A 27,045-nucleotide genomic window follows, 5' to 3' on the forward strand; every position below is an offset into this window, starting at 1 on the left:
CTCTGGATGTGCAGACATACAAGCCGGCCAAGTGCCCATACACATAAAAAAATACATCCAAGAAAAAGTGAAAATGAGGGCAAGAACTGAAAGGCTAGGTGGAGAGTAGTTGGGAGAAAGACAAACAGATCCAGCGTTCTGGAGGGAGAGAGCCATCAGCAGCAGTGAGTACGACACTGAAATGCAGTCCTTTACAGAGTCCTTTGAAGCTACATGATCTGCTTACCTCTGTGCTCGCCCTTCATAAGGCTGATGGCTTGGTGTCCAAGGTTGCTAGTTTGGAGCTGTGGCATCCCTTCCCCATAGCAAATTGCTGTTTGTTTCTTCCTTAATGGATGGCTGTAGGGAGTACTGAAGGGAGGTGTTTTTGCTTTGGAAAGGTTTTTTTTTTTTTTTTAAAGCTTTAATTTATTTTTCATTTTAGATAGATACCAACTCCCAATTCCTCATCCCTGCTCCTGTACCCCCTCCTCGCCTCTTCCCCCCATCTTCAACAGATCAAGCCACATAACTGTCACCTATATTCAGAGGGTCTAGTTCGGTCCTATGCAGGTTCTTGGGGCATATTTTTGTCTTATCTTCTCCAAAAGAGATGCTTTCTGGAGTTTGCATCCTCAGGCATACACACATTCCTGGGGCTTGCACCTGCAGGCATGCATACTCTATCCTCTGTGTAGACAGGGCTCTAATAAAGTATTAATCAGAGACTTTGTTGACTTATACTGTTGCTAAACTCTTGAATAAAGGTTTAGAAATTGCTAATGTTCACTGAGGCAATACCTATGAGTTTTACCTCATTTAATTTCTGCAGTTGTTCTTTGAAAGTGAGCTCTCCTAGCTTGAGGCTTAAATTGGTGGAGAAACTTGCTTAGTTGTGATAGGGATGGATGTGGATTCTGGTCTCTCTGGAGTCAAAGCCCATCTGTAGGTCATGCCTAACAACTTCCCATTGTGGCCCAAAGATGTATCTTTTTTCAAGGTATACAGGATAGTGGATAGTACGTAGTTTCCTAGTGTTTACTGCTTTTATATGGCTTTCGAAAAAAAAAAAAATAAGCATTTAATTTTCTAACACAGAGAATCTTGTATTTGGAAGAACGTAACTACAGGAAAGAATACAGAGCCACTGAAAAGAGAAATTTTCTGATAAGCAGACTTGTTAAGGAAAAGATGTTGAGGCGGGTCCGACAGACTGTAACAAGCTATTATAAAGATACATTAAATGCCCAGCTGCCTTGTGGATTTCTTCCCTTCAAACTAGAGTGCTCTCCAGGATTGAAAACCACACAGTTTAAATACCAGAAAATGATGGCTTTCCCTATTGTTGTCTACATTTTTCTGCTATTCTTGCCTTACCTATGTAAATTAGTAGTGTGAAAATCTGAGCTATACACACACAGTGAGTCATACTGGCAAGCTATTGGTTTGTTTTTTGTGCATGAGCTGATATTCAGGATTTAGTGTGCCAGAAAGATGAAAGTTAGTGAGAAGGCTTTGACATTTATCTGTCTGTTCAGTATTATGTCATAGCCTTCAAATTAAAAACCCATTAAGAAAGTTGGCATAGATTTTGATTGGCTAAAAGAGATTTTAACCCTTTATCTGTCTCTACTGAGTTTTCTCTTTCTGTTAGGTTACAGGGAATCTTGTTTTTGTAAAAATAAGTTATCTTTTCGATTACAGTCTAGATTTATAATGTATATTATATATTTTAATCAATAGTTGGCCACACTTCCTGTCCTACACTTAATACTTTCTCAGAAAACACCGAGTTCAGTGACAATTTTTCTCTGCAGGCTGCTTTGTACCGCCTCAGTGGAGACTGGAATCCCTTACACATTGACCCTAGCTTCGCTAGAATTGCTGGTGAGTCATTGAAAAATATTAGCTCAGGTAACGAACTATACACTAAAGAAAGTGCTGCTTATGACTGGTGATTTGAATAGCATTGAAAAGGTAGTTGTCCTATTTCTTCAGGGGTTCCAGAAAGGTGTGAAGTATTCAGGAAATGGTGGTTTGCTTGAAATTCAGACAGTAGAGTGAAGCTGCTGCTGAAGGCCTAGGTTAAAGCTATGGCGAAGGACGTGAACTGTCACAAGGGAGGCAAGGTCATTAGAGAATGAAAGCTTGAAAGGTTAGAAAACCGTATGAAATCCCTCAACTCACTGTGGTTTGTCTCAAACAAAATGAAATGAAAACGTGTTGTGTTCCCAAGTTTTTTAAGAAATAGTTTCTTAATTTCCCCCTAGGAAGTACTAAGTACTATTTGTAGAAAACTCTGTTTATAAAGATACAGCCTCAGTCTGTAACCCTGGTTAGGTTGGAACTTGCTATGTAGGCTAGGCTGGCCTTGAGCTTAGAGAGCTTTGCCTACCTCTGTCTCCCCAGTGCTGTGATAAAAGGTAGTACCAACTGTCGGTGTGTTCTGTTTCTTAATACATGGTACAATTGCAGTTTAAAAGACATTAAATACTGAATTAAATGCATACTTAGATATAACACTTTCCATGTAAAAATTATCCAAATTTTCGTAGGTTTTGAGAAGCCCATATTACATGGATTATGTACCTTTGGATTTTCTGCAAGGCATGTTTTACAGCAGTTTGCAGATAATGATGTGTCAAGATTCAAGGCGATTAAGGTATATATCTCTTGTATAGATTTTTTTTGGGGAAGGGGCAGGTTGAGACAGGTTTCTCTGTGTAGCCGTGGCTGTCCTGGAACTAACCTACTCTGTAGACCAGGCTGATCTCAAACTCATACAGACTCACCTGCTTCTGTCTCTGGAGCGCTGTGATTAAAGGTGTATACCACCCCTGCCCAGTCTCAGCGTATATACTTTTGAAACTCTACACTAGCCTTAACAGAAGATAGCAGCTCCTGCAGCACTGATGGGACTTGCTGTTTTTAGTTTTGTGCTTAAAGTTGATTTTAAGATTTTACTGTTTACCTACTTTGTTAAAAACAAAGGAAAATGTTTCTGCCTACAACATTTTGTCTAAGTCAAAGGATGTGTTCTTGAAAGGCATTAAGGCACGGCAGCTGTGTCAAATGGCTTTAAAGTATTTATTAGTTTATTCTCCATGCAAGAGTGAAGATATATTTTCTGATGCCTGGACGGACCTTAATAACACTCATTTTTTTTATGCTTTTTAATCACAATTGAATTTTTTTTTTAAATTCAGCAATGTGTGTGTAGATTCACACAGTAACATAGATGATCGTGCTCTGAAATGTGGAAATATTTTGTTTCATGAACTCACTGGAGCCTTCAGATCCCATATTAATTAGTGCTACTTTGAACTGTAAATTGTTCTGGTGGCTGCTAGTATCACTACCTAATAGGATTATGGTTTTGGTTTTTGATTTGTCATTAAAAAATGCTGCCTTTTTGTCTTCCCCCGCTCCAATGTTGGGAATTGAATTTGGGGCTTCACATAACCTAGGCAAGCACTCACTTCACCAGTGAACTATGTTCCCAGCCCTGGTTCTTTTGTTATGAGGAAAAAGAACTAGCTTATTGTGTGTGCATGGAATGTCAGCATTGTTAACTTCCTACATTTTTTGATATCTTCTATGAAGCTTAACGTATTTAAATCTCTACCTTTTTCCTTTTATGCTGTCCTTCCCTGAAATTTCCAAGTAGAAGTTTCACTTAAAAAAAAAAATAAACATTTTTAATGCTTAAAACTCTTATTTTAATAGGTTCGTTTTGCCAAACCAGTGTATCCAGGACAAACTCTACAAACTGAGATGTGGAAGGAAGGAAACAGAATTCATTTTCAAACTAAGGTATGAATGACTGAATGACAGAGTTGGAAGTGTGTGCTGTGTGACCCTTTGAACCATACACTGTCATTTTGTTCTCTGGTAGCATTTTTGTAGATAGTACTAGGAATCTTTGAGAAAGAAACTCGGGAGTACATCTAGAGTTAATGCTGACTTTTTTTTTAGTTGATTCCTCATATTGATCCCAGTTCCCTCACCCTCCCTCCTTCTTTCCTTCTCTCGCTCCCCTCCCCTCCCACCCATCCCTCTACTCCACATGTAGGGTGATGCCCTCCAGGAGGGGTCATGTGAAGTAGGGACTAGGCCTTCTCTCCTGCCTCTAGGTTAAGGGAGTTATCCCTCCATGGGGAATATGCCCCCAAAGTCCTTTTGTGCACGAGGAATACATCCTGGTTCCACTGTCTGAGGTCTCTTAGACTGCTCACGCCTTCTAGCTGAGACCCATGTTCAAGGGGGTCTGAGTCAGTCCCATGCTGGATTCCCAGCTATCATACAGATAGTTGAATATTTCTCTCTCGTCACTGATGCAAGATCTTGCAGCTTGGCTCAAGAGAATCACAATAGCAGTTTATCTATTCTGACAGGAAAGGCATTCGAAACAAATTTTTGCTAGCTACTTGTCTTCTAGGGAACTGTGAGTTAGAGCCTTTTCCCTAGACAGAAACCATGTGCTCTTGATCATTCTCTCTCTCACACAAGTCTATAAATTAATAATTGTCAAGCTACTCAGTTGTCTGTTGATTTAAGTAATTTTGAGGGAGACTTAGTAAAGCTTTAAAAAACCACTGTGGTTCAGCTGCTGATACCTTTCTGTTACTCTGTCTCAGGAGGATAGGCTTAAGTCAATAGTAACAATAACACTTTACTTATGGAGATGCTGTAAGCACTGTTGTCTTCCATAACAACTCTGCATTGAATTATAAGAAAACCTAGGTTCCTAAGACAATCTTGGTGTTGGTAAGGACTGCTGATGGCTTTACAGGCAATGTTTGAGCAGGTGTAAAAACCCGGCTCCAAAGTTTTAGGACTGCTTTTTCTGTAGTTTGTTCCTCCAAGAACTGGTGAGTTAGCAGAATTCTGCTTTTGTACTAATGCCTTTCTGCTGCTGAGAACATGTTCATGCATTACCTAACTCATGCATTACCAAGCCCAGCTGATGTAGTACCTTGAACTTCCATCCTTCATTCCCACATGCACACACCCTGGCCTTCTCTGAAACCATATTTTAAAAAAATCTTTGCCTCCTGTTCTTCAGCTCTCTTTTCTAATTGTCTTGCATAAAATATTTGTGGTGGAGTCAGGGTCCTGGAGACTGGTATTGGGGATTAACCCAAGGTGTTGTCCTTGTTAGGCAAATATTGTATAACCCCAGCCCTAGAGTTCAGAATCATACTTGAAAATTAATGCACAAATGGGCTGGGGATGTTGCTCAGTGACAAAGCACTTGTCTGTTGCATGCTAGGCCCTGGGTTCAGCCCCTAGTACCATGAAGAAAGCAAGAAGAAAGACACAAACATCAAAGAACATGAACTCCAAAGTGTGTGGACTCTGACACCATATGAAAGGTTATAGGTTTTCATTTGCATGCAATCTTAGCATGAAAAGTCCATGGACACATTGTGTGAACTTAAAGAGCTGAGAAATAACCTACATGTAATGCGTTCTTTCCATTTTAAATGGCTCTAAACATGCTTTCTCTCTTCAGAGTGTTTTCTCCTTCTCCAGTAATTACAGGGATGTAGAAGTAGAAGACTCCTACTTTGACTCCCTCCTTTCCAGTGTATTTTAAGAAACACAAGCATTTCAGAACTCTATGCTCATGTGCTTATAAAAAAGCAATTTGCTAAAGTGTGTTTTGTTTTTTCATTAAACACACACACACACACACACACACACACACACACACACACACACACACACGGTATTTTCCTTCCTTTCAAGAATGAAGGGAGGTAGTCAAGGGGGTTAGTTAAATTCAAAGTTGTAATGATTGCTACTTTCACTTTTGGAAATTTGCTCTCTATATTGTGAATCCGTTTCCCCCCTTTGAGACAGTGTTTTGTTATAGCTCTGTGTGTACAGAAACATGCTTTCTTATTGCAGGCAGACACTGAACGTGCAGTTCTCTTGCTTCAGCCTTTTGGGTGCTAACATTACAAGCCTGGCTTACAGTATCATTCTTATGGAAGCTTAGTCAGTAGAGTGATTTGAAATACAGGGTTAGGAACGAGAGTTTCTTTAATGACGGGTATAAAAGGTTATTTGGACATTAACTTCATGCTGTGTATACTTCTGACTTAAAATAGGATCCAGAATTAGGACTTTACAAACATTATCGTCTGTTCCTAGGCAGTTTTAACCTATATTAACAGAACAAATTTGCTACACACCTTCTACTATTTCCAACAGTTGTCTGCTTACTCTGGCTCCCCTCAAAATACACTTGGGCTTGGGAAAAGGAAATCTACAAAATAAATACCAGAGCCCAGGCTCTGTCCTAGATCATTTAAATTAGTATTTAGGTTTTAAAAATACACGTTCTTATTATATTTTATTGTGCGTTTCTGTATATGGGTCTATACATTTGAGTGTAGCAGCTCACAGAAGCCAAGGGGTCGGATCTCCCTGAGCTGGAGTTGCTGGTGATATGAGCTGCTTCATGTGGGTGCTGACCTGGAAACAAACTGCTAAGAACTGAACTGAGTCCTCAGGAAGAGTAAGCAGAAAGTGCTCTTAACCACTGGGCTATCATGAACCCTGATGATAGTTTTTAAAGAAGGGAAAATGAAAAAACTATCAGTTGATTCTGTATCTACACTTACTAACAACTGTATTAATTTAGAAAATATTTGTTTCTTACTGTTTCATTTTTCCATGTTTCTTCTTCTTATTAACAAAACGGCTGTAGCTTTTCAGAGTGAACTGCATTTCTTTCCTACCCTGTTTCTACTCTTCAGGTTCAAGAGACAGGAGACATCGTCATTTCAAATGCATATGTGGATCTTGTGCCTGCATCTGGGGTTTCAGCTCAGATGCCTTCTAAGGTAGGCTGCAAAGGCTGGCATGCTGCAAAGGCTGGCATGCAGTCACTTCAGGATTGGTCAGGCTATTTCCTTTAGCTATAAAAAGCCTGTTACAGAAATAACAGAATTTAAAACTAATTGGAATGGAAGAAATATTTTGACAGCTTAGAGTTTTTAAAAGTATCCCAATATTCCGCAAGGATTTTTAAGAGGAAATAGTTGTCTGTTTTAAGAATGACTAACTTGGTTTTAATGAGAAATCTTGAAAAGTTAAGTAAAGGTTTATATGTAGATATGAAGATAAAATAGCATGTCTTATTTACTAAATTATATATATTTTAGTAAGGTTAAGGCTTTAAGGTTAAGGCTTTTGATAAAAATATTAATAGTGTTAAGACTTTCATACCCATGATCTTTTTCCTTCATAAACAATATAATGAATAAAAATCAATATCTTGTAAGGATAATCTAAAGTCAAAGCAGAAATAATTAAGGTTTTATGGATTTTACTCCTATTTTAGAAACAAAAATTGAAGACTATAGGACTTGGTTATTTGCTCAGTGTTTTTGAGAAGTTAATTAGGCCTAGGTAGACAGTTTTCTCTCTTTTTTAATTAATTTGTGTGGGGAGTGGTTGGGTACACTTACCTGAGAAGCCACACATGTAAAGATGGTTATCAGATGTTTTCCTCAGTTGCGTCTCCCCTCTTATTGTTTAGACAAGGTCCCTCACTGAACCTGGAGCTTACCATTTTATCTAGACTGGCTTCCCAGTGAGCCCCTGGACCAGTGCTAGGGTAGGGTGTGCATCACCACATGGGCACTTGGGATTCAAATCAGACCTCATGGTTTTATAGGAGGTGCTGTATTTACCTCAGACCCTAAAAATATTTTAAAATTAAAGTAAAAATAGAATTTTCTTACTGGATGGTAGTGGCTCACACCTTTAATCCCAATACTTGCAGGTGGATCTCTGAGTTCTAGGCTATCCTGGTATACAGAGCTAGTTCCAGGACAGCTTGGGCTATTACACAGAGAAATCCTGTCTTGAAAAATGTTTTTTTCTGGTAGGGTAAACCAATTCTGGGATATATAACACCAAGAAAAGTGTGAAATAAGCCCAGTGTGAAGAAAATAGTTTAGTGTGTTATTTATGACCTGGACAAAAATCACTGTTAGTGCATGTATTTGTAATAATTTCTTTGTGAAGTTTTCAAATAAAATTTCTTTTCATCAGGATGGAGAGCTTCAGAGTACTCTCGTGTTTGGGGAAATAGGCCGCCGCCTTAAGGATGTTGGACGTGAGGTGGTAAAGAAAGTAAATGCTGTATTTGAATGGCATATCACAAAAGGTGGAAATATTGCAGCCAAGTGGAGTAAGTAAGATTTCTGACTTTGTTATTGTAAGGTAACTTTGGGTGGAGATAAAGTATGTTGTAATTGATAATAGTCCCTTTGAAAGCAGGTTAAGTTTGACCTACATAGTTTTTTGTTGTTTTCCATGAGAACTAATAGGTCTTAGGACATTCAAGGGCATGCATTTTCCCCCTTAAATTACACATGTCATTGGCAATTTAATGCACATATATAATCATTCTAATTACTCTGACCTACCCCAACCTGTTAACCTCTCCTTCTCTCTGCCAATTCCTCACCCTCATTCGTATCTTTGTTTTGTGACCCACTGACTTAACCGCACTCACTGTCCATGTGGGTGTGGTCGTGGAACTATCCATTCCAGTGGTACACTCACTAGTGGCTGATAACTGAAGACATAACTATGATTCCCCCACCTCCCAACATCCATCAGTAGCCAGAAGTTTCCCAGGGAGGGCTAGCACTCCATAATAACTCCCCCCAGTCCACTACTGACCATTGAGTAGCCCAGTCTTGTGTAGGTCCAACGCATGTAGCCATGGCTACTCAGAGTTCGTGATTTTATTGTAAAACCTGACATCAGTGCACTTGGCGTTCCATATCCCTGGTTTCACTCAGCCAGTGATTGACAATGCATGAGGCCATGTGATGATTATCCCTAGTACCATTTTCTAAAGAAAGAGGGAAACATGCTTTCAGATCTTTTGCATGTGCTGAGCTGTCTTATCTTTATTCTATCCTGTAGCATTGGGGGAGAAAGCGGGCTATCAGTGAATACTCTCTGGGCATTCTTCCTTATGTCTACTCCTAGCTTCCATTCTGGAAACTTGGGGGCATAATATTGTCACTGGGAGTCTAGCAGCTCTTTTTTCCAGAATCTCCATAGTAATACTGGGGAAAAAAAGCCTCCAGAGTATTTTTAAAAGAGGACTTTTCCCTCATAGATGCTGTGGCTTGCATGTCCCACCCCCATACGTTTTACAAAGGATTTTTAAGTTTCATTTCTAAATGTAGTTTAAGTTGCTATGAGCCCCTGAAAGAGGCTGGAGAGATGGTCTAGCAGTTAAGAGCACTTGTTGCTCTTCCAGAGGACCAGTTTCAATCTCCAGAACCCACCTGACAGCTACTGTAACTCCAATTCCAGACAATCTGATGCCCTTTTTTCTGGTATCTGGGTGCACTGCATGCACTTGGTGATTAGCCACACTCAGGTGAAACTGAAATACACATTAAAAAAAAAAAATGCAGATAAATCAGCCTTAAAAAAATTAAAAAAGCCAGTACAATCCTGTAAGAGTTTGTAGGTGATCTGGGATTTGCTTAAACTCTAGACCTGTGTAAGCTTCTAGGTTTAGCTTGGTTTTGGTAGTAATTTTCTAGAAACAGTTGACGAGTTGAGTGTTGGATATAATATACTGTGTTCATAACTGAGAACAAGTTTGTGCTTTTCATACCCACAGCTGATGGATGGGACCTTCTTTAAACTAGGATTTTTGTATTACATACGATGAGGGTAATGTGCTGGCAGAGATTCCTTAATGGAAATGTGTATGTTTGGGCTTTTACCTGATGGCTATTGAGAGAACCTTTAGGGCTGAAGACATATGCCTAACGAAGTGCATAGCCACCATGCAGAAGGCCTAGGGTTTGATCTCTAGCACTGGAGGAGAAAAACTATTCCTACACCACACAGTTCTGTTATTCATTGCCACTAAATAATAGTCACATGTCCACCTAAACCCTGTCTAAATCATTTAGAACCTTTGGAAACAATTTTCTGTTTCTTGTTCTTTAAAACATTTCAAATAACATTCGCTATTTCTCTTAGGCAACACATGTTCATTGTATAAAACAGTCCATATTAGTAAGAAGAAAATGTTAAAAAGAAAACCACAGGTAATCTGTTGGTTATTCCTTGTGGAAAACATTGTGTTTGCAACGAGTTAGTTGAGAAAGAAGAGGAAGGAAGGCAGAAGATTCTGCATTCTCAGATCTCAGCTTGCCTCATGATTTCTGAGCTTGCACCATAGGTTAACAGTGTGTGCATAGCTGCTATTTCTTGCTGTCTTTTTTCCCCCCTTCCGTTTTTCTCTATTGTGGAAATCAACTTTCCCTTATCAGCTGAGTTATAGAGAATAAGCTTAGTAAAGATACCGGTGAGAGGGAGTGCTACAGGAACAAGAAAAGAGCTCAAAATAGGAGTCCCAAAGCTGGCAGTATAAACCACAGTTCACAGTGAAGACAAGTGACTGACCTAGGCAAGCAGGCCAGCAATAAGATGTAAGTGGCTAATAACCAATTAAGATTTCATTTGGAAGATAATGTTTCTACATTGAAACATTACCTGCTGTTAACACAAAAAAGTTTTCATTAATTTCCATTAGAAATAAATGAGACTATTGCAGTCTTGTTCATTGCTGCATGCCATCAATTCTTTGCAGCTTTTGTCTGTTTTCTCATCTCTCCTGGTCTTTACCTAGCAAAGCAAGAAGTGACAGGGCTCCAGACCTCCTCTGAAAGGATTCCTCTTTCCCTGTGCTTGGATTGGCTTTGTTTCTCAGCTTGATTCACAGTTGTGAAACTGTTTTCAGTTCTTGTTTTCCCCCCATTCTTTGTGTCCCTGAGGTAAATCACAGTATTTGGCTGCAGTGAAAATCTCTTTTGGCTTATTGATGTGGTAGAAGGCATTCCTTTGGGCAGGCCTGTGTTGCAGTATGATGCTAATTGATATAGAATAGATATTTAAGACCACCTTAGGGAATGTGTTATTCTAGGTTTTTTCTAGTTTTTCTCCCCTCAAGCCGTTTAAGATGTTTTGCCAAATGCTGAAGCACCAAAGATTGTGTATTTTATATTGTTAAATAGCCCAGCCATGCTCACTTTATTCAAGTCTAGAGAGAATGCTGGTATCAGCTGAGACACTGCTGCTGTTGATTGTGGAGACAGGAGTATACCTTGAAATGTGCCACTTCTAAGATCCATCATATATTGTTAGGTAGGAACAGGAGGGCTGCCTGAGTGAGGGCAGTGTTGCTTCTGTTGGCAAGACTGAGAAGATCTAAAGCCCTTTCTCCTACCAGTGAAAGGGGAGAGGTAAAGTGCCTGGTTAATAGAGTAAGTCAGAGAAGGGCAGTCTTTCTCGTGCCTTCATCTTCAAACTTCGGGGTGCATTGTTTAGTAATAGCAATATTCATAGATGGAACATCCTTAAGCTAGGACCCAAGTTCACACCTGTTCCTAGTGACTGCTATTAGTTTGTGTGTGTGTGCGTGTGTGTGATATATACACACGCACACACGCACACACACACATGCACTACAAATATATACTGGAATAATAGTAATAATAAATAGTTGGAACAAGCAGTCAGCCATTCCCAAGGTTCTGTGTCATTGGTGTCTCACCTTTGATTAAAGGCCATTATTATCCCTTTATTTTTCTAAGGATCATGGATTGTTCTCCTTGGAAAAGATTCTTGCTTGCTCTGATACCCTGTTGTACTTTGGTCATTTCTAGTTATGTCTCCCTTCATCTGACCTTGGGCTTAACTCTGAGAAAGGACTGCACTGTGTCTGTTGGCAGCTCCTAGTTAGGTCTGTAGTGCATACTCAGTTTGTACAGCCTCACGCTGGTAAGTGCTAAAAGCCATATAGGAGTCACGGTTTAGAGGGATGAGGTCGTTGTCCTTTTAGAAGAACGAAATGGATGTTTTTTTCTGTTCAGTAAGGTTACTGTGTAGATGGTGCCCTGTCTTTTTCTTTAGTGGTGAAATGTACCACTGAAACATTTTTACTAGAAATGATCATATTTATATATTTGTTAACTTCTAAAACCTTCCAAAAATTGTTTGGTAAGCTCTTTGGGTCCTATTCCAGTGTTCTGTTAACAGTAAAGTTTAGAGGAATGAAAGTTGGCAGAATAAAGTGGCTTAAGTTGGGGAATGCCTGCTGTGCAGAGCATTCTCAGCATCGTACAACAAAGAAAGAAATAGCAGGAAGCTTCAGAATCATCTGTGGCTGGAAATTAAAGCAGTTATTCTGATCTGAAATTTGGAAGCAGACAGATTTGAAGGTAGAAAACTCACTGCTAACAAAACCTGACCCCAGCCTAGGTGGTTATCACTGTCTTTATTTACTTCACCAATGTCAGTAGAGTGGAGAAATAACATACAGTGTTGCATCATTGGGGATCTTTCCTAATTCAACTTTACTAAAAATCAGATCAATTCTGAATCCAAAACAGAGGATGAAAATTGAGATTCAGAGTTACAGACCTGCACATGCGCATGTGGAACACAGGTGACAGAGGCCTGGAAAAGATGAGCTTTTCTCTGAAGAGGGTGGGACAGTTGCTTCATTCAGTGAGGAGTTCAGTATTTACGTGTCATGGCCCCTACTGGGTTGGAAAGGATGGGTGTGAAAAGACTGGGAGAAAGGTAGACCTAAAATTAAAGTCATGATAATAATGGAGAGGAGAGAGAAAAGAGAGAAGGGGAAAGGACTAATGTGAAGCCATTGTTTAGAACTCACTTCCTTGAGCACCACTTATGTCTGAATATCAGAAGAAACTAAGACATCTGGGTTAAAACTGAGGTTTTGACCTGTACTCTTAAGAACAGTGACTAACTTATTACTGGAACAGCAGAACAGGGAAGCGGTACGGGTTTGTAGAGAGAAAATGATGAACTGTGATGCTAGGATTAGAGTTGATTAGGTTTGCCACCTTGATAAGGTCGTACAAGAAGAAGATGGAATGAAACTGTGGTGGTGGAGAATTGTCTGCCATTCCTATTCACATAGGATTTCCTAACACATTTCCATTGTATAATTAATTGTAATGTTAAGGACACAATACACAAATGTTTCTAAGTAATTTGTTTGTTGCTGGAATAGTTATAGGATACATTCAAATTATTGAAATTGTTTACCAGTACTTCCTATATCTAAAGACACCATGTTGTTGAACATGATGTGCTCTATATTCCTTGGAGTGATAGGTTTAAGCAAATGGCCTGGAGCAGGTTGGTTTCTCTCCCATCTCATATCTATAATCTTTTACATGATATGAAAATGAGATAAAGACCATATAGATCGTATGCGTTTTTGTTTGAATATTGTTTGGTGAAGTGAGTTAGCCGAGTTTTAATGATGCATATTGTAATTAAGTGTCCAGCTAACTACATATCTGACCCGAATCCAGGCATCTCTTGTGCACTATAGGACGGTGACAGGATGATGCTCTTTGAATGTTAACGTTCATACATGTTGCAAAGTTGTCACCATGTGGAAGGAAGTATAGAGATTTGAGAACTGGCATTGCTTACAGATAATCCAAACCTTCTTGAGGAAGCCAATTTAATCAGAATCTATGAACTCTGGCTTGGAATTCATCTTCTGAAGTCAAAATCCTTTAAGAATTTTCAGCTTAAACATAAATTGTTTTATCTTTTGAGGTGAGGTCTTGCTTCATAGCCCAGGCTGGCCTCAAACCAGAAACTCTCCTGCCTTTACTTCCTAAGTGGTTGGATATATGCATATGCCAGCTCAACAGGCCTATACACTAAAACTTAAAGATGCTGGGTTGAGACTCAGCAGTCTCATGAATGTCAAGAAAACAAATTGTCTTTGGAAAGAATCTGCTATCAAGTCATCAGAACAGAGACAGCCCCTGCTATCCAGCATAGTTCCTGATTTCATGCCCACAGAACAGCACTACTTCATAGGCCATCACACTCTCTGTATGCAACATGTTCTAACACATTTGCAATAAAGTAACAGTTATCTTTCATCTAGCACTTCGAATTCTTAAAATTTTATCTCATTTTGTAAAAGTATATGTACTTAAGAGTAACTTGGAGACTTGGTATTGTAAGGGTGAAGGCTACTCTATTATTCTAAGAATGGAGACAATTTCTGACCACAGAGTGGCTATCAGTGTCAGGAAGTTAACATTTATACACTGTTCTTATCTACTCTCCTACCTTATTAATGTTTCACCATTTGTCCCAATAGTGTCGTTTAAAGCAAAGGAATAATAACAGCAATAGTAGCAACAGTAGAAATGAAGAGAGAGGGGATGAATGCTCACCGTCTGCTGCTCACTTTGCATGCAGTTGTTAAGTTCCTAGCTGCTGGCGTCTGGATACATTGTCTTATTTATCATCTTGATGTTTTGGAAAGGTTATTTTGAAAATATTCTCTAGTTTGTATTTATTTGATATTATTCATGATTATATTTATGATTTTTTGGAAAGAATGGTAGGAAAATACTGTGTCCTTGCTATGTCTCATTTTCTTCTTCTGTTTTAGCAGGGAGTCGTGGCCCCCTTCTATAACCCTAGTATTTAGGAGGCAGAGGTAGAGGATAACCCATGAAGTTGAGGACAGCCTGGCTACTGTATGAAAGTTTTTCATTTGCTGCTACTCTTTAAGGGCACAGAGAGCCTTTCTCATGTCCTTTCACTCGCGCACTCCCTTAACACTTCCTAAATACTTTCTCTTCAAACAAGTGTATGGGATTAGGTGACAGGATGGGTTTATGCTCACAAAGACCTCACCATCCTAGGCATAGGAGGCAAAAGCAGCACATTTTTTTCTCCCATGGCCCCTTTTGTGATTTTTACCTCACTCCTTCCTGTAAAGGCAAGGAATTCTAGCTGAAATTTTCCTGCACTCTTTTAGAGATGCACTGATAACACAATAACACTCAAACACAATAAACTATTCCTACAGAAGACTAGTAGTGACCTCATGTATCTGGATTCTAAATGATTCCAGTGGATGCTTCTCCCACATACACCAAAGCCCCGGTACACTTTGAGTATTTTGCTCCTTTATCCCGAATGTCTATAGTCTTGCTAAAAGCTCCATCTTGTATAAGTGCAGCTATTAGTATTTCACAGTTTCAAGTCTCACGTCTGCAGATGGTGAGTAGATAAGTTTGAGGGAAAGTGTGGCTGAACAACCATGGCTTGTTGTGGATCAGGAGACTCAATGTGTGCAAAGTACAGTCTTATTACTGAGGGGAACTTTTTTTTTTTCTTGGAGACAGGGTTTATCTGTGTAGTCCTAGCTGTCCTGGAACTTGCTCTGTAGACCAGGCTGACCTTGAACTCACAGAGATCCACCTGCCTCCCAAGTACTGGAATTAAAGGTGTTCAATAGCACTGCCCAGTGCTGAGCAGAATTTTTATGTATACCCCCCACAATGGGGCTTGGACAGAGATGTGGAGAATTAAAACCATAGATGATAAGTATATTGGCTGACAGAGGTTTGTTTTCCTTTAAACTTTTTCCATACCCTCTCCCTTCATTACCTTTCTTTTTGGATAGAAATAATACACACTGAAAGTGTAATTTATGGAAGTCCCAGTAAGAATAGGGCCTTTGTTCTTCATGTTATAACCTTAGTGCCTCTGAAACCTTGTCTAACAGTCACACTGGAAACTTTAACACTAAGATTTGTGTTTGCTTGCTTGGAAGAATTCTTGTCTGTAGAGGCTGGGGTTGGCTCACTTCTTTTTTAAACCCTTGCTAACAGAAAAGTAGTTAAGCACTGTGGATGTTCTTATGGACCTTTAGCTTGCCTTGTGGAATTTGGAAGTTCTTTACATCCCCTAGGAGGGTTGGTAACAGCTGCAACAACCCTGACCCCAGTGTCATGAGACTGACCCTGAAGATGCTGACTGGTTTTCCTGTGGGCATGATATCAATCGTAGGGAGACAACTCAGACTGTCCACTGTAGCTTTGGTGAAGTTCTATGTTACAGACAGCAGTGCAGTTAAACTTGTGATTAGCATTATCGACTACCAAGCCTGTGCCTGGGACAGTTAGCCTTTCTACAAAAGTTTGATAACGGAAGAGAAGCTAGTTAAAATAATGAACATCATACCATCTTGCAGGAGATGGTAATAAACGCAGAGACCCACAACTGGACAATGCACCAAGAGTGAGAGACTCTGGAACACTCAGTCCTAAATGGGATGACTGACTTCATCAACCCCTCCCCTGCCCCCAAGGCTCAGGGATCTATGCAGAGTAGGAAGGCTCTTAGAAAGGTTCTAAGATCCAGAGGTGATGGATGACTTCAAGGAAACTGTCTTCCAGGTACAACAGGACTGATGATGCACGTATGAACTCAGAGACTGGCAGCTCACACGAGGCCTGCACAGGTTCATACCAGATGTGTGTGCCTGTGTGTGTGGGTGGGTGGAGTTCCAAGCACTGAGAAGGGGAAGTGGATGCAAAGTTCCACCCCTATCTTTCTTTTCTCTCTCTCTTCTCTCTCTTTCTCTCTCTCTCCTCTCTCTCTCTTTCTCCCCCTCTCTCCCTCTCTTTCTCCCTCTCTCTTTCTCCCCCCCTCTCTTTCTTTCTTTCTTTCTTTCTTTCTTTCTTTCTTTCTTTCTTTCTTTCTTTCTTTCTTTTTAAGACAGTGTCTTTCTACATAGCCCTGGATGTTTTGAAACCCACTATGTAGACCAGACTGGCCTCAATTCAGAAAGAGATCCACCTGCCTCTGCCTTCCAGATGCTGAGATTAAAGGTGTGTGCCACCATGCCCAAGAAGATGTTTGCAATTGCAGTTGATTTCTGCTGGAAAAGGGAAAGTCAGTTCTGAGTGTCATGGCATGTTAACCAATTAACTGAAATTCTTTGCTGACTACAGTTCAAAGGCCTTAGTTACATTAGAGCAATCTTCACTTTTTGTTAATAACTTGTTCTACATTTAATTCATATTAATATGAATATTTCTATCATGAAATGCTTCATTAAGGAAAAAAACTGTTACTGACTCAACCATTTCAAAGAACTTTATAAAATAAAGTAGCATCTAAAAGAGTTACAAGCTCTGCCTGATGGTGCACACTGCAGGAGGATTGCTGTGAGTTCAAGGCCAGTCTTGGTTACCTGGTGAGTCCCATTTGAACAATAACAAAACTTTTCTACATGACCTTAAGTACATGTTCTAGAAGGAGAACAAGTGTAGAGTACATGGATATTGCCTACCTTGGAAACTATAACAGTTTCCATTTTTGTTCACTTTCTGTGCTGTGATATTTGAGAAAAAAGTGACACATGCTATTTTCTTTTTTTCCTAGCCATCGACCTGAAGAATGGCTCTGGAGAAGTGTATAAAGGCCCTGCCAAAGGCTCCGCTGATACAACTATCATAATTTCGGATGAGGATTTCATGGAAGTGGTCCTGGGCAAGCTTGACCCGCAGAAGGTAGTGTTCGGAAGATTTTCATTTATAAAGTTTGTATGTACATACTTTTGTATGTCATACTTTTGAAATTACTACTTCAGTCATTTTTGGAAAGATTTTTTTGGGGGGGGGGTGGTGTAGGTCCTGTTTACTATTTTACTAAAAACAATATAAAACCCATACTAGACATTTGAAGTTATACTTTGAGGTGTAAAACTTGTATGTGATACAAGTTGAGTCTTACTCGTAATGTCTGATGTGTTTCAACTTTTAGCTAGTGGATTTGGGGACATTTGCAGAGATTTTACTAATCCCAAAGTAAATGCTCCAATAAAACAAAAATAAAATCTTGATTTGCTTTTCTAGGAAATTAGTTTTGTATTAGTGACATTCAGCCCATATAAAGTATTAATAACTCATTGGAAAGCTAGAAATAGGATATTAAACTAATAGTCATTGTTATCACTGAAGTTGAAGCATTTAAGGCATTTCAGTGGAAATCATCCTTAAGACAGGAGGGCCTTCTGTGACTCTTGTTAATATTATTCTGAAACTATTGGTTCTAATGATGAATGGGCTCAGACAATTATTTGAATGTAGAAGTAAATAAACAACTTCCAAATAGTAGCAAAACTCATGAGATGAAAGAATTGAAGAAAACCTGCTTAAAAGCTATATACTTATATGCTATATAAATTGTTTGTAAGTTATTTTCAAAATTTGAAACTTTGTCAGAAATGCAACTTCCACTCAATTCCTGGTGAGAGCTACCACTAAGAATTGGGAACAAACAACAGAGCCAATCTTGGTTGTTGTTTCCTTTCTCAGGGAGCACAACTAGGGGCTTTTGTTGCCACACCTTGTGGGCCTCCTGCATCAGCTGCTCCTCTGCCTTAAGGATCTGGGATACTGACAAAACTAAATGTGACTACAACCAAGTGTGTCTCTCCTGTGAAACACTTGGACTTGTGCCAGGGCCACTGCTTCAGGCTCCTCATTACTAGTAGGGCAGCCAGTCAGAGACTCTTTCAAATAACAATGCCAGTGTTAACAGTTAATGTATGCCCCTGACAGATGTCACCGCTCTCATATTTACACACAGTGTACACCCACTCTGCTGTGTAGACCACACCCATCTGAACTGCTTGAGTTCCCCTAACTCTTGCACAATCTGTAGAGATAGTAGGTCTGTATACTGCTCAAACACTAGTGATAGTCAAGATTATCTACAAGAACCCATGGTGCCAAACTCAAATTGATATAACAAACCAGTATCCCAAGAAACATTTTCAGGAGAAATTTGCTTTCTAAGAAGGCCATCTCATGATAGGGATATCTATTCTACGATCACATATGATACCTTCTGCCTATGCAGCGCTTTAATAATGGATCCTAAAGATGCTAAAGTAGATGGAGTTACAGAGATGAGTGGTTAAGAACACTCTCTACTACTGGAGAGGACCCAGATTCAGTTTCCAGCACCCATGTCAGGTGGCTGTGAGTCACCTGTAATACCACCAGTTCTAAGAGGCTCTCTGGCCTCTTTGAACATCTGTACACATACGGTACACATAAACACAATAAATCAACCAATCAATCTTTTAAACAAAAGAGCTCAAAATATCATAGCTGAATGAAGTTAGGAGTATGTGCAGGATATAAATGAGATGTTCTGCAAATAGGAAGAAATCTTGGAAAACAAAGAGCTCAATAATGCAGATAAAAACTTTAGTCAAAGCTCCCAAATAGAACAAGTATAAAGAGAATATTAGCTTGAAGACATGGCTTTCACATTCAGATAGAAAAAAAAAAATTAAAAGACTCAGTATGTGTGGGAACCATGAAGAGATCAGACTTCTGCATCAGTATACTTAGAAGTTAAGGTTACAGACATAGAAACTATCCAGTGTAATTGTGGTTGAAAATTCCCCTAATGTTGAGAAAGACATGAGCATCCAGATACAGGATTCAGAGTTCCCAAATGAGTGTGACCAGAAAAAATAGTCACCGTGATAGTCAGACTGTCAAACTATAGGATGAAGGAGGATTCTTTAAACCTGAGAAAGTGCCAAGTTGTCAACAGCCCTATTGAACTGACAACAGACTTCTGAGCAGGAACACTACAGGCAGGAGAGTATGGAAGCAATGCATTTCAAGGCCTGAAAAGAAATAACTGTCAACCAAGGTTACAGTGTCAAGTGAAGTTCTCCTTCAGAACTGGAGGAACTGTAAGCAACAATGAAGGCGATGGAAGACCCACGGCACCAGGAGTACAGAGGTGCTGAAGGGAGTATCATACCTAGAGGTGGAAAGGAGATAATGTGAGGAGTTAGGAAGGTGTAAGACCTATTAGACGAGCAGACATATGAAAGGATAAAACATTGTTAGTAGAGTCAACCACCAACTATCAAGCAATATAAGGAAAAAAGTGAGCAGAAAAATCAAAAACTAGAAGAAAAATTTATAGCACCCAGTAGTTGCCAAATATAAATGGTTGTAATTTGCCAACTAGAAGATATGGATTAAGGTCCAACAATGTTCTGCCTACAAGAAACTCATTTTACTAAGTAAAATCCCAAAATGAATTTAAAGAAAAATTGTAAGATGACATCCTGAAGTAAACAGAAATGTTGAGTGGCAATGTGTATAGTTATATTTACATCTGACAATGTAGACAAAAGTAGATGAAGTTCACTGTACAGTGACCAAAGGCCAGTTCATCAAAGACGGGATGATTATGAACGAATGTGTGTCAAATATTGGACCACTGAGTTTTAGAAAACACATACTGTTAGACTAAAAGGAAAGATAGGAAATTCTACACCCCATACAACAGTGAACTGATAGAAATAAATCAGAGGTAACTTTACCATAGATATACTATATAATAGATCAAATAACATTTACAGGCTACCCAACAGGCACAGATTACACTTTCTTCTCAGTAGCATATGGAACTTTCTCTAGACAAAATATTAAGCTATAAAGTACATGGTAATCATCAATAAAATTTCTAATAAGAGAGAAAAACCCAGGACAGATTACTTCACCAGTGAATTTTACCCTACTTTTAAACAAGAACCAATGCCAGTACTTGTAAGGGTTGGAGTCCTCCAGACTCATCGGTGAGGACAGCACCGCTGTGTGACTTGGACCCTACAGGACACACATGCATTCATCATTTTCCCAGGTAAACATGGAATATGCTCAACAAAAACACTAGCAAAGCAAACTCAACAGCTTGTGTGTTTATCTGAGTGATCACACTCACACACACTCTCTCTCTCTCTCACACACACACACAGCCATTGGGGGGGGGGCGGGAAGATGTATTTTATGCTCAAGCATGCGAGATTATTCAATATATACTTAGAATGAAGGGGAAAATGATATGGTTGTCTATAAATTCTTGAAAGCATTTGATAAAATGCTACACACCTTTTATGATAATATGAGCCCCAATCAAATTATAGAAGGATCAAACTGTAGCATAGTAAAGGATGACAAACCTACAGACAATATCACACAGAATGGGGAAAAGCTAAAAGCATTTATCATCATGAGCAGTACCTGAGTGTTACTCTACCTCACACTTAAGTAATAATAGTATTAGCCAGAACACATGGGCACCAGAAAGAAATAAAAAACATGTATAGGCCATGCCTATGAATTGAATACCAACAGACATGCTAACATGGGAGGGGGAATCTCATGGGCCTCAGCCATACAGAAAGAACTGTAGGCAACTAAGGGATGCCGAGAGTTATCCAGTACCGAGAGTTATCCAGTACCAAGTGGTCAGGCCTGAAAACATTCATACAAGTAACATTATATGGATTGAGCAGATTGTGTTTATATATTTAGGAATAGACTTTGTGTGTATGTGTGTAACAACAGTTAAATAGAGACTATAAATTTGAGAGACAGAAAGAGCCAAGAGTATGAATGGGAAGGGTAGAGGGAGGGCAGGGAAGGGAAGAAAAAACAGGACAGGAGAAAGTTAAAATATTTACATGTAGAAACACCTAGATTCTAGCAAGATTTAGGAATGTTAAAGTGTTGAGCGTTTACAGAATTGATTTAACACATCGGTCTTCTGCTTGGCTTCATACACCCTGCACATTATTTAGCTCACATGACAAAGGTATGTCACTTCAGTGCTGCTGTCTCAAGTTTTCGTAGATGGAGTGGTTTCCCCAAGTTAGCACTGCTAATAAGTGGCAGAGTCTGGACTTAACCCCAGTGTTCCTGTGTTATCTGTTCAGCATACCTCGATACCATCTTATTTTGACATTATGTGGCCTCTGTGTGATGGAGATGTAATTAACGTCTGCTCTCCAAGTTCTGAGTAGAACAGTTGTATTATGAAAGAATGCAGTATAGTCTTGTATCCATGTATTCTCAAACCCATGAGTAATAATAAAGCCGGAAGTGCAGTTTCAAACAGAATCTCCAGTCAAGTCAGATAACTTAGTCTAAACACACAGGAGTCTTTTTTCTTAGGTAAAATGGAATGTGCTATCCATAACTGTTAAATTACAGCTAGGCTGAAGCCACCTTTGTTGTCCAGTATCTAATTCACCTGCTGTCCAGTATCTAATTCACCTGCTGTCATTCTGAACAGCTGCCTTTTTGGAAAAAGATCAAGTGCAAGGTTGATGGTTGGCGCTCTTTCCCTGTCCCTTTGCAGGCCTTCTTCAACGGCAGACTGAAGGCCAGAGGGAACATCATGCTGAGCCAGAAGCTTCAGATGATTCTTAAAGACTATGCCAAGCTCTGAAAGGTCCACTGTGCTCTTAACAAAAATGGAATCATTAAATACTCTCTGCCCAATTATGCTCCAATATTCTGTGAAGTGATCAACAGTAACATGCAGCAGAAATCGCTTAATATTTTCAGATTTCAGGTAACTTTCGGATTTTCATTTTCTACTAATTTTTCACATATTATTTTTACAAGGAATTGTAATCTAGCTAGCAAGTGAATTGTTCTGTTCATAGATCTGTATCTTAATAAAAAAAATTTCAACCAAGTCTGGTTTCTTTAGAATTTGTAATCGCATTAGTATGTTGAAAGGAAAGTTGAATGAATAAAAGCCACTTTAACATTCATCTCACATATTTCTTTTCCTTCTCTTCATTGATATCCTGTATTTCACGAATTTCCCAGTATGTACTAATTTCCCACCACTAGACTAGTGCTGTGCTTAAGAACAAAGTCTTTGTGCTCTCAGATTTGAGTTCCTTGCTTGAAGCTAATATTGTCACCATGTTTTTAAATCCAAAGATAGGCCGTAGCCTGAACATATAAAGATCATCTCTTGCAAGTGATCACATTGCTGGTTCTCCCTACAGTTTTCTCAGATGCAGTGTGTCTGGGAATGTGCTTTTGGCGGCTTCTCTGCAGAGGAACCAGGGACATGTGGGTGGTAAGGCTGGGATGGAATAAGCTTCAGTTTTGTTGTACTCAGGATTTCCATTCTTAGCTGACTCAGACTTTGCAGTAGAGATTTTTGCAGGTAGAAAGTTGATGGGGGAGTACTCCTAGGTTCTTTCTGTACCTGTCATAAGTGGGCTTGCTGCAAAGATCATTACACAGTCTCAGATTGTCCTTGAAGGCATTGCTGAAGCTGGAATGCCCCTTACGAGGTATCTTGAGGCAATTACTGATTATGGTCATCCTAAAGAGGGATGTGACCTTGGGCCAAGCAGCAAAGGAATTCCTGGGGTAGGGTTCCAGTCAGTGGTCTTCTCTGCAGCTGAGGAAATGGGTCCCTCAGACTTGACCTTAGTGCAGAGTGACCTACTCTCTGCCAATTTAATTTTAATCAGCTAATACTGTAGGTCTTTATTACTCTAAATTCCTGCTGGTGATAAGCTTGCGGAAGCTCAATGGTGTCCCAGTAGAAGTAGCTTATCAGTCAAATGTCACAGTTCACTGGTGAAAGTGTTGATTATTAGATGCTCAATACTTGTACATTGTGTTTGGTACCTTAAAGGTCAGAGAAACACTAATATCCAGATCAGGAAGCATATTATTAATCTTATGTTCCCTAGCAGTTTGGGATTATTTAATATTGTTGAATATTAATATTAATACCATCAGTTCTTATATTCTCCAACAAGCCATATATACACTTTTAATGAACCCATATGATTGCTAAGTCAAAGTTCATTAGATACTTAACATTCAGTGTTTTTACTGGGAAGTGCTCATATATTTCTTCCTCAGCACATCAAAACTAAACTGGAAGGAAAACAGGTATGTAGCATAAGCTTTATTACTGTTACATCCCGCGGCATACAGAGTCACCTGAGTTTGGGTTCCCAGTACCTATATATAAGAAGCTGGCCTTGGTGACATGGACATGTAATTTTATAATGGGAGTGATAGGGGCACAGGGAGAGGAGGATATGTGTGTGTGTGTGTGAGGGGCTTTCCTGGCCAGCCAATCTAGATAAATCAGAGTTGGTAAGTTCCATTTTCAATGAGAGACTCTGCCTAAAAAATAGTGACACTGGGTTTATCAATCACCACAGGACAGACTGCTCATGTTCATAGGTAGTTGAACAACATATAATGAACTCCAAAGTTTGTGTGTATGTGTGTGTGCCCGTGCACACATGAGTGTGCTTTTATTTGGCTACAGTCTGGTGTTCTTTTGTTTTCCCTTTTTGTGTATGTGTGTGTGTGTATGTGTTATTGATAGGGGGTTATTGTATTTTTTTTGTGTGTGAAAATACTTAAGGTTGGGTTGGTGGGGGAAGAACTGGAAGAATTTGGGGGAGGGGGAAGAATATGGTCAATATATTTAAATTTAAAAACCTATTTTAAATGGTAAAAAATTTAGTGATAAAAGGGGGCTACAATGCAATAAAACAAGCAAGATAAAGTCACACAGGCAACACACATAAATAATACATGAAAAATAAAAAAATGAGGTGGACAACCTACAGTAACCTCTAGTCTTTACATATGCATGTACAAGTCTCTATATCCCCCACTAACATACACATGCACATATACATATATGCATATACACATACACACATGTATATATGTACACATATACAACACAACAAGAGTAAAAATTCTTAAGGGTATACTATACCCAAAGTGACAAACCATTGGTTTTAAATTTAAATATCTGAATCAATCATTATCCACACAGTAAATCATTAAACCACAAGTGAAAAGAAGAAAATTTAAAAAGTTTGAGATTATTGGAAGTAAAATAAGACAAAGATGGAAAGAAGTCTTAACTATTTATAAGAACCAGAGATGGAAATACAAAGTAGAAGAATGGAATAAAAAGTAAGACTCAACAGTGTGGTGATATTTTGTTTATGATCTAACAAATAAAGCTTGCCTGAAGATCAGAGTGCAGAGCTAGCCACAGCCATAGAGGCTAGACAGTGGGTAGTCATGTACCTTCAATCCTAGCACTCAGGAGGACGATGGATCTCTGTTAGTTCAAGGCCACCTTGAACTACACGAAATTGATCCAGTCTAAAAGAGAAACAGAGCTCACATAAAGGAGATCCAAGCACTTAGGATCCCATGCCTTTAATCCAGCACTAGAGAGGAATGTAAGGCAGGAGGAGACTGAGGTTAGGTGGAGAGCAGTGCAGTCCGGATAGGATCACCCTTTCTGCCTGAGCATTGGTAGAGGTGAGAGCCCTTTGCTAATCTGATCTTCAGCTTTAACCCCAATTTGTCTCTGGGTTTTTATTATTAACACCAACTAGAATTCATGCTACACAACAGCATGCTGTCTCAGTGAAATTCACTTTAGCAGTAAAGAAACATGACTGACAGCAGAAGGTTGTAAAACAGTATTTCAAATAGGTATCACTATCATTACATCTCACAAGATAGGGTTTGAGTGGAGTTTAGAAGAAAGACCAAAACAGTCATTATATGTGATCAAGGGGTCAATTCAAAAGATCATAGACCTTTCTTCTACTTAATGTTGGAGTATCCAATCTTAGAATACAAATAAATGTGCATCGGCCTATTAATTAAGATTGAAATAATATTTTATGTAGTTATGATTACAATGGACTAAACTGAAAAGACAGAAACAAACGGAATTTCAGAATGTAGACAAATACTGGTGTCTGCCAGCACATTTTGGATGTATGGTAGGTAACCATGGAAATAAAAGAATTTTTTGGAAAATGAAATGGGAATATACTATGCCAAAAACATAAGAAACTTTATTTTTGAAAAAGAAACTCTATAGCAAGAGTGCTTACATGTAAAAACTGAAGAACTCAGCATAAATTTAATTATGGACAAATGAGACATGAAATTAGTGGAGGAAACAGCCAAATCAGAGAAGTAAATGAAAGAGACTAAAAAGATATAAAGAAAAATGAAAAAAAAATGGGTTTCAGGAAAAGATAAATAAAATTGGCAAATCTTTAGTTAGACTAACTGATAAAACAAGAAAATCATTCACAAAAATAATGTTAAGATTGGGAATGAGAATGTAAAAATACAAAACTATTAGAAATTAATATGGAAAACTATGTAAAACATTTTATAAAATCTAATAGGTATGAAACCATTTTCTAGCCATTGCTTATCAATTAAACTTAAAAAAAACCTAATTATACAAATAACAAGTAACAAAATTGAGTCAGTAGTAAAACATCTCCCAGTGAGGAAAAGTTCAGGGTCAGATGGGTTCTCATCATATTTTAAGAGAAGAACAAATAATGATTTTTCTCAAACTATTCCACAGATTCCAAGTGAGGGAACCCTTCCTAACTTATTGTATGAGGCAAGTATTCTGTTACCCAAACTGGAGAAGACATAAGAAAAACAGACTATAGACTATGATAGTAATAGGTGAAAAATTCTTAAGATATTAGCAAATCATATTCAACAGCACACCAAATCGGCCATACCCTGTGGCTAAGTTATTTTTATCCCAGGGATTCAAGGCTGGTTCATTCAGAAACTAGTGTGAATGTGGTACTTTTATCTATAAAATGAAGTATAGCTGGGCAGTAGTGGTGCATGCTTTTAATCCCAGCAGAGGCAGGTGGATCTTTGTTGAGTTCAAGGACAGTCTGGTATACAAAGCAAGTTTCCAGGACAGCCTACAGAAAAACCTTGTCTCTGAAAACAAAACAAAAACAAAGAAGTATTAAAAGTTGTATCATTATCTGAATGGATGCAGAAAGTCATTTGCTTAATTTCAACATTCCTTCCTGATAAATCCTTGAACAGTTTAAGTATAGAAGGCTCATACTTCAAAGTAGCAAATCTATATACAAAGACCCCAGCCAAAGCACTATGTTGACTGAGAAAGGTTTCCCAAAGAGCCAGAACAAAAGAGTGGGCTATACTCTCATTCTCCTTCAATATACCAGTAGAGGTTTAAGCCAGGGCAATTTCCCAAGAGAAAGAAATGAAAGACATGAAAATAAGAAAGAACGTAACTTATGGTGCTGCAACGTGGCTAATAAGAACTTCCAATTAAAACTTAACAAAAGCTTAAAAAAGGGTTTTAGAAACCAAACCAAAACAAACAAACAAACAAACAAAAAACCAGACAAAAGCAAGGCTTCTTGGTAACAGCATTTTTCCCAGTTGAACTCTTTTGCTAGATTCAAGCAGAGATTTGTGCTGCTCCTTTAAG

The 27,045-nt window shown here is 38.8% G+C and overlaps 1 protein-coding gene across 1 annotated transcript in view; it reads left to right on the forward strand.

Moving 5' to 3' along the window:
- The window catches only part of Hsd17b4 (hydroxysteroid 17-beta dehydrogenase 4), a 74,780-nt gene extending 52,395 nt beyond the window's left edge, over window positions 1-22,385 (forward strand). Inside the window, exons 18-24 of the mRNA XM_051200734.1 lie at window positions 1,797-1,866; window positions 2,535-2,641; window positions 3,706-3,792; window positions 6,747-6,833; window positions 8,050-8,188; window positions 17,287-17,414; window positions 22,084-22,385. Of these exons, the coding sequence (XP_051056691.1) occupies window positions 1,797-1,866; window positions 2,535-2,641; window positions 3,706-3,792; window positions 6,747-6,833; window positions 8,050-8,188; window positions 17,287-17,414; window positions 22,084-22,173 (708 nt within the window). The 3' untranslated portion in view covers window positions 22,174-22,385. The remainder of the gene's footprint in view (window positions 1-1,796; window positions 1,867-2,534; window positions 2,642-3,705; window positions 3,793-6,746; window positions 6,834-8,049; window positions 8,189-17,286; window positions 17,415-22,083) is intronic.
- The last annotated feature ends 4,660 nt before the right edge of the window (window positions 22,386-27,045 follow it).

The sequence above is a fragment of the Phodopus roborovskii genome, unplaced genomic scaffold, assembly GCF_943737965.1.
Source record: "Phodopus roborovskii unplaced genomic scaffold, PHOROB, whole genome shotgun sequence".
Taxonomy (NCBI): Eukaryota; Metazoa; Chordata; class Mammalia; order Rodentia; family Cricetidae; genus Phodopus; species Phodopus roborovskii.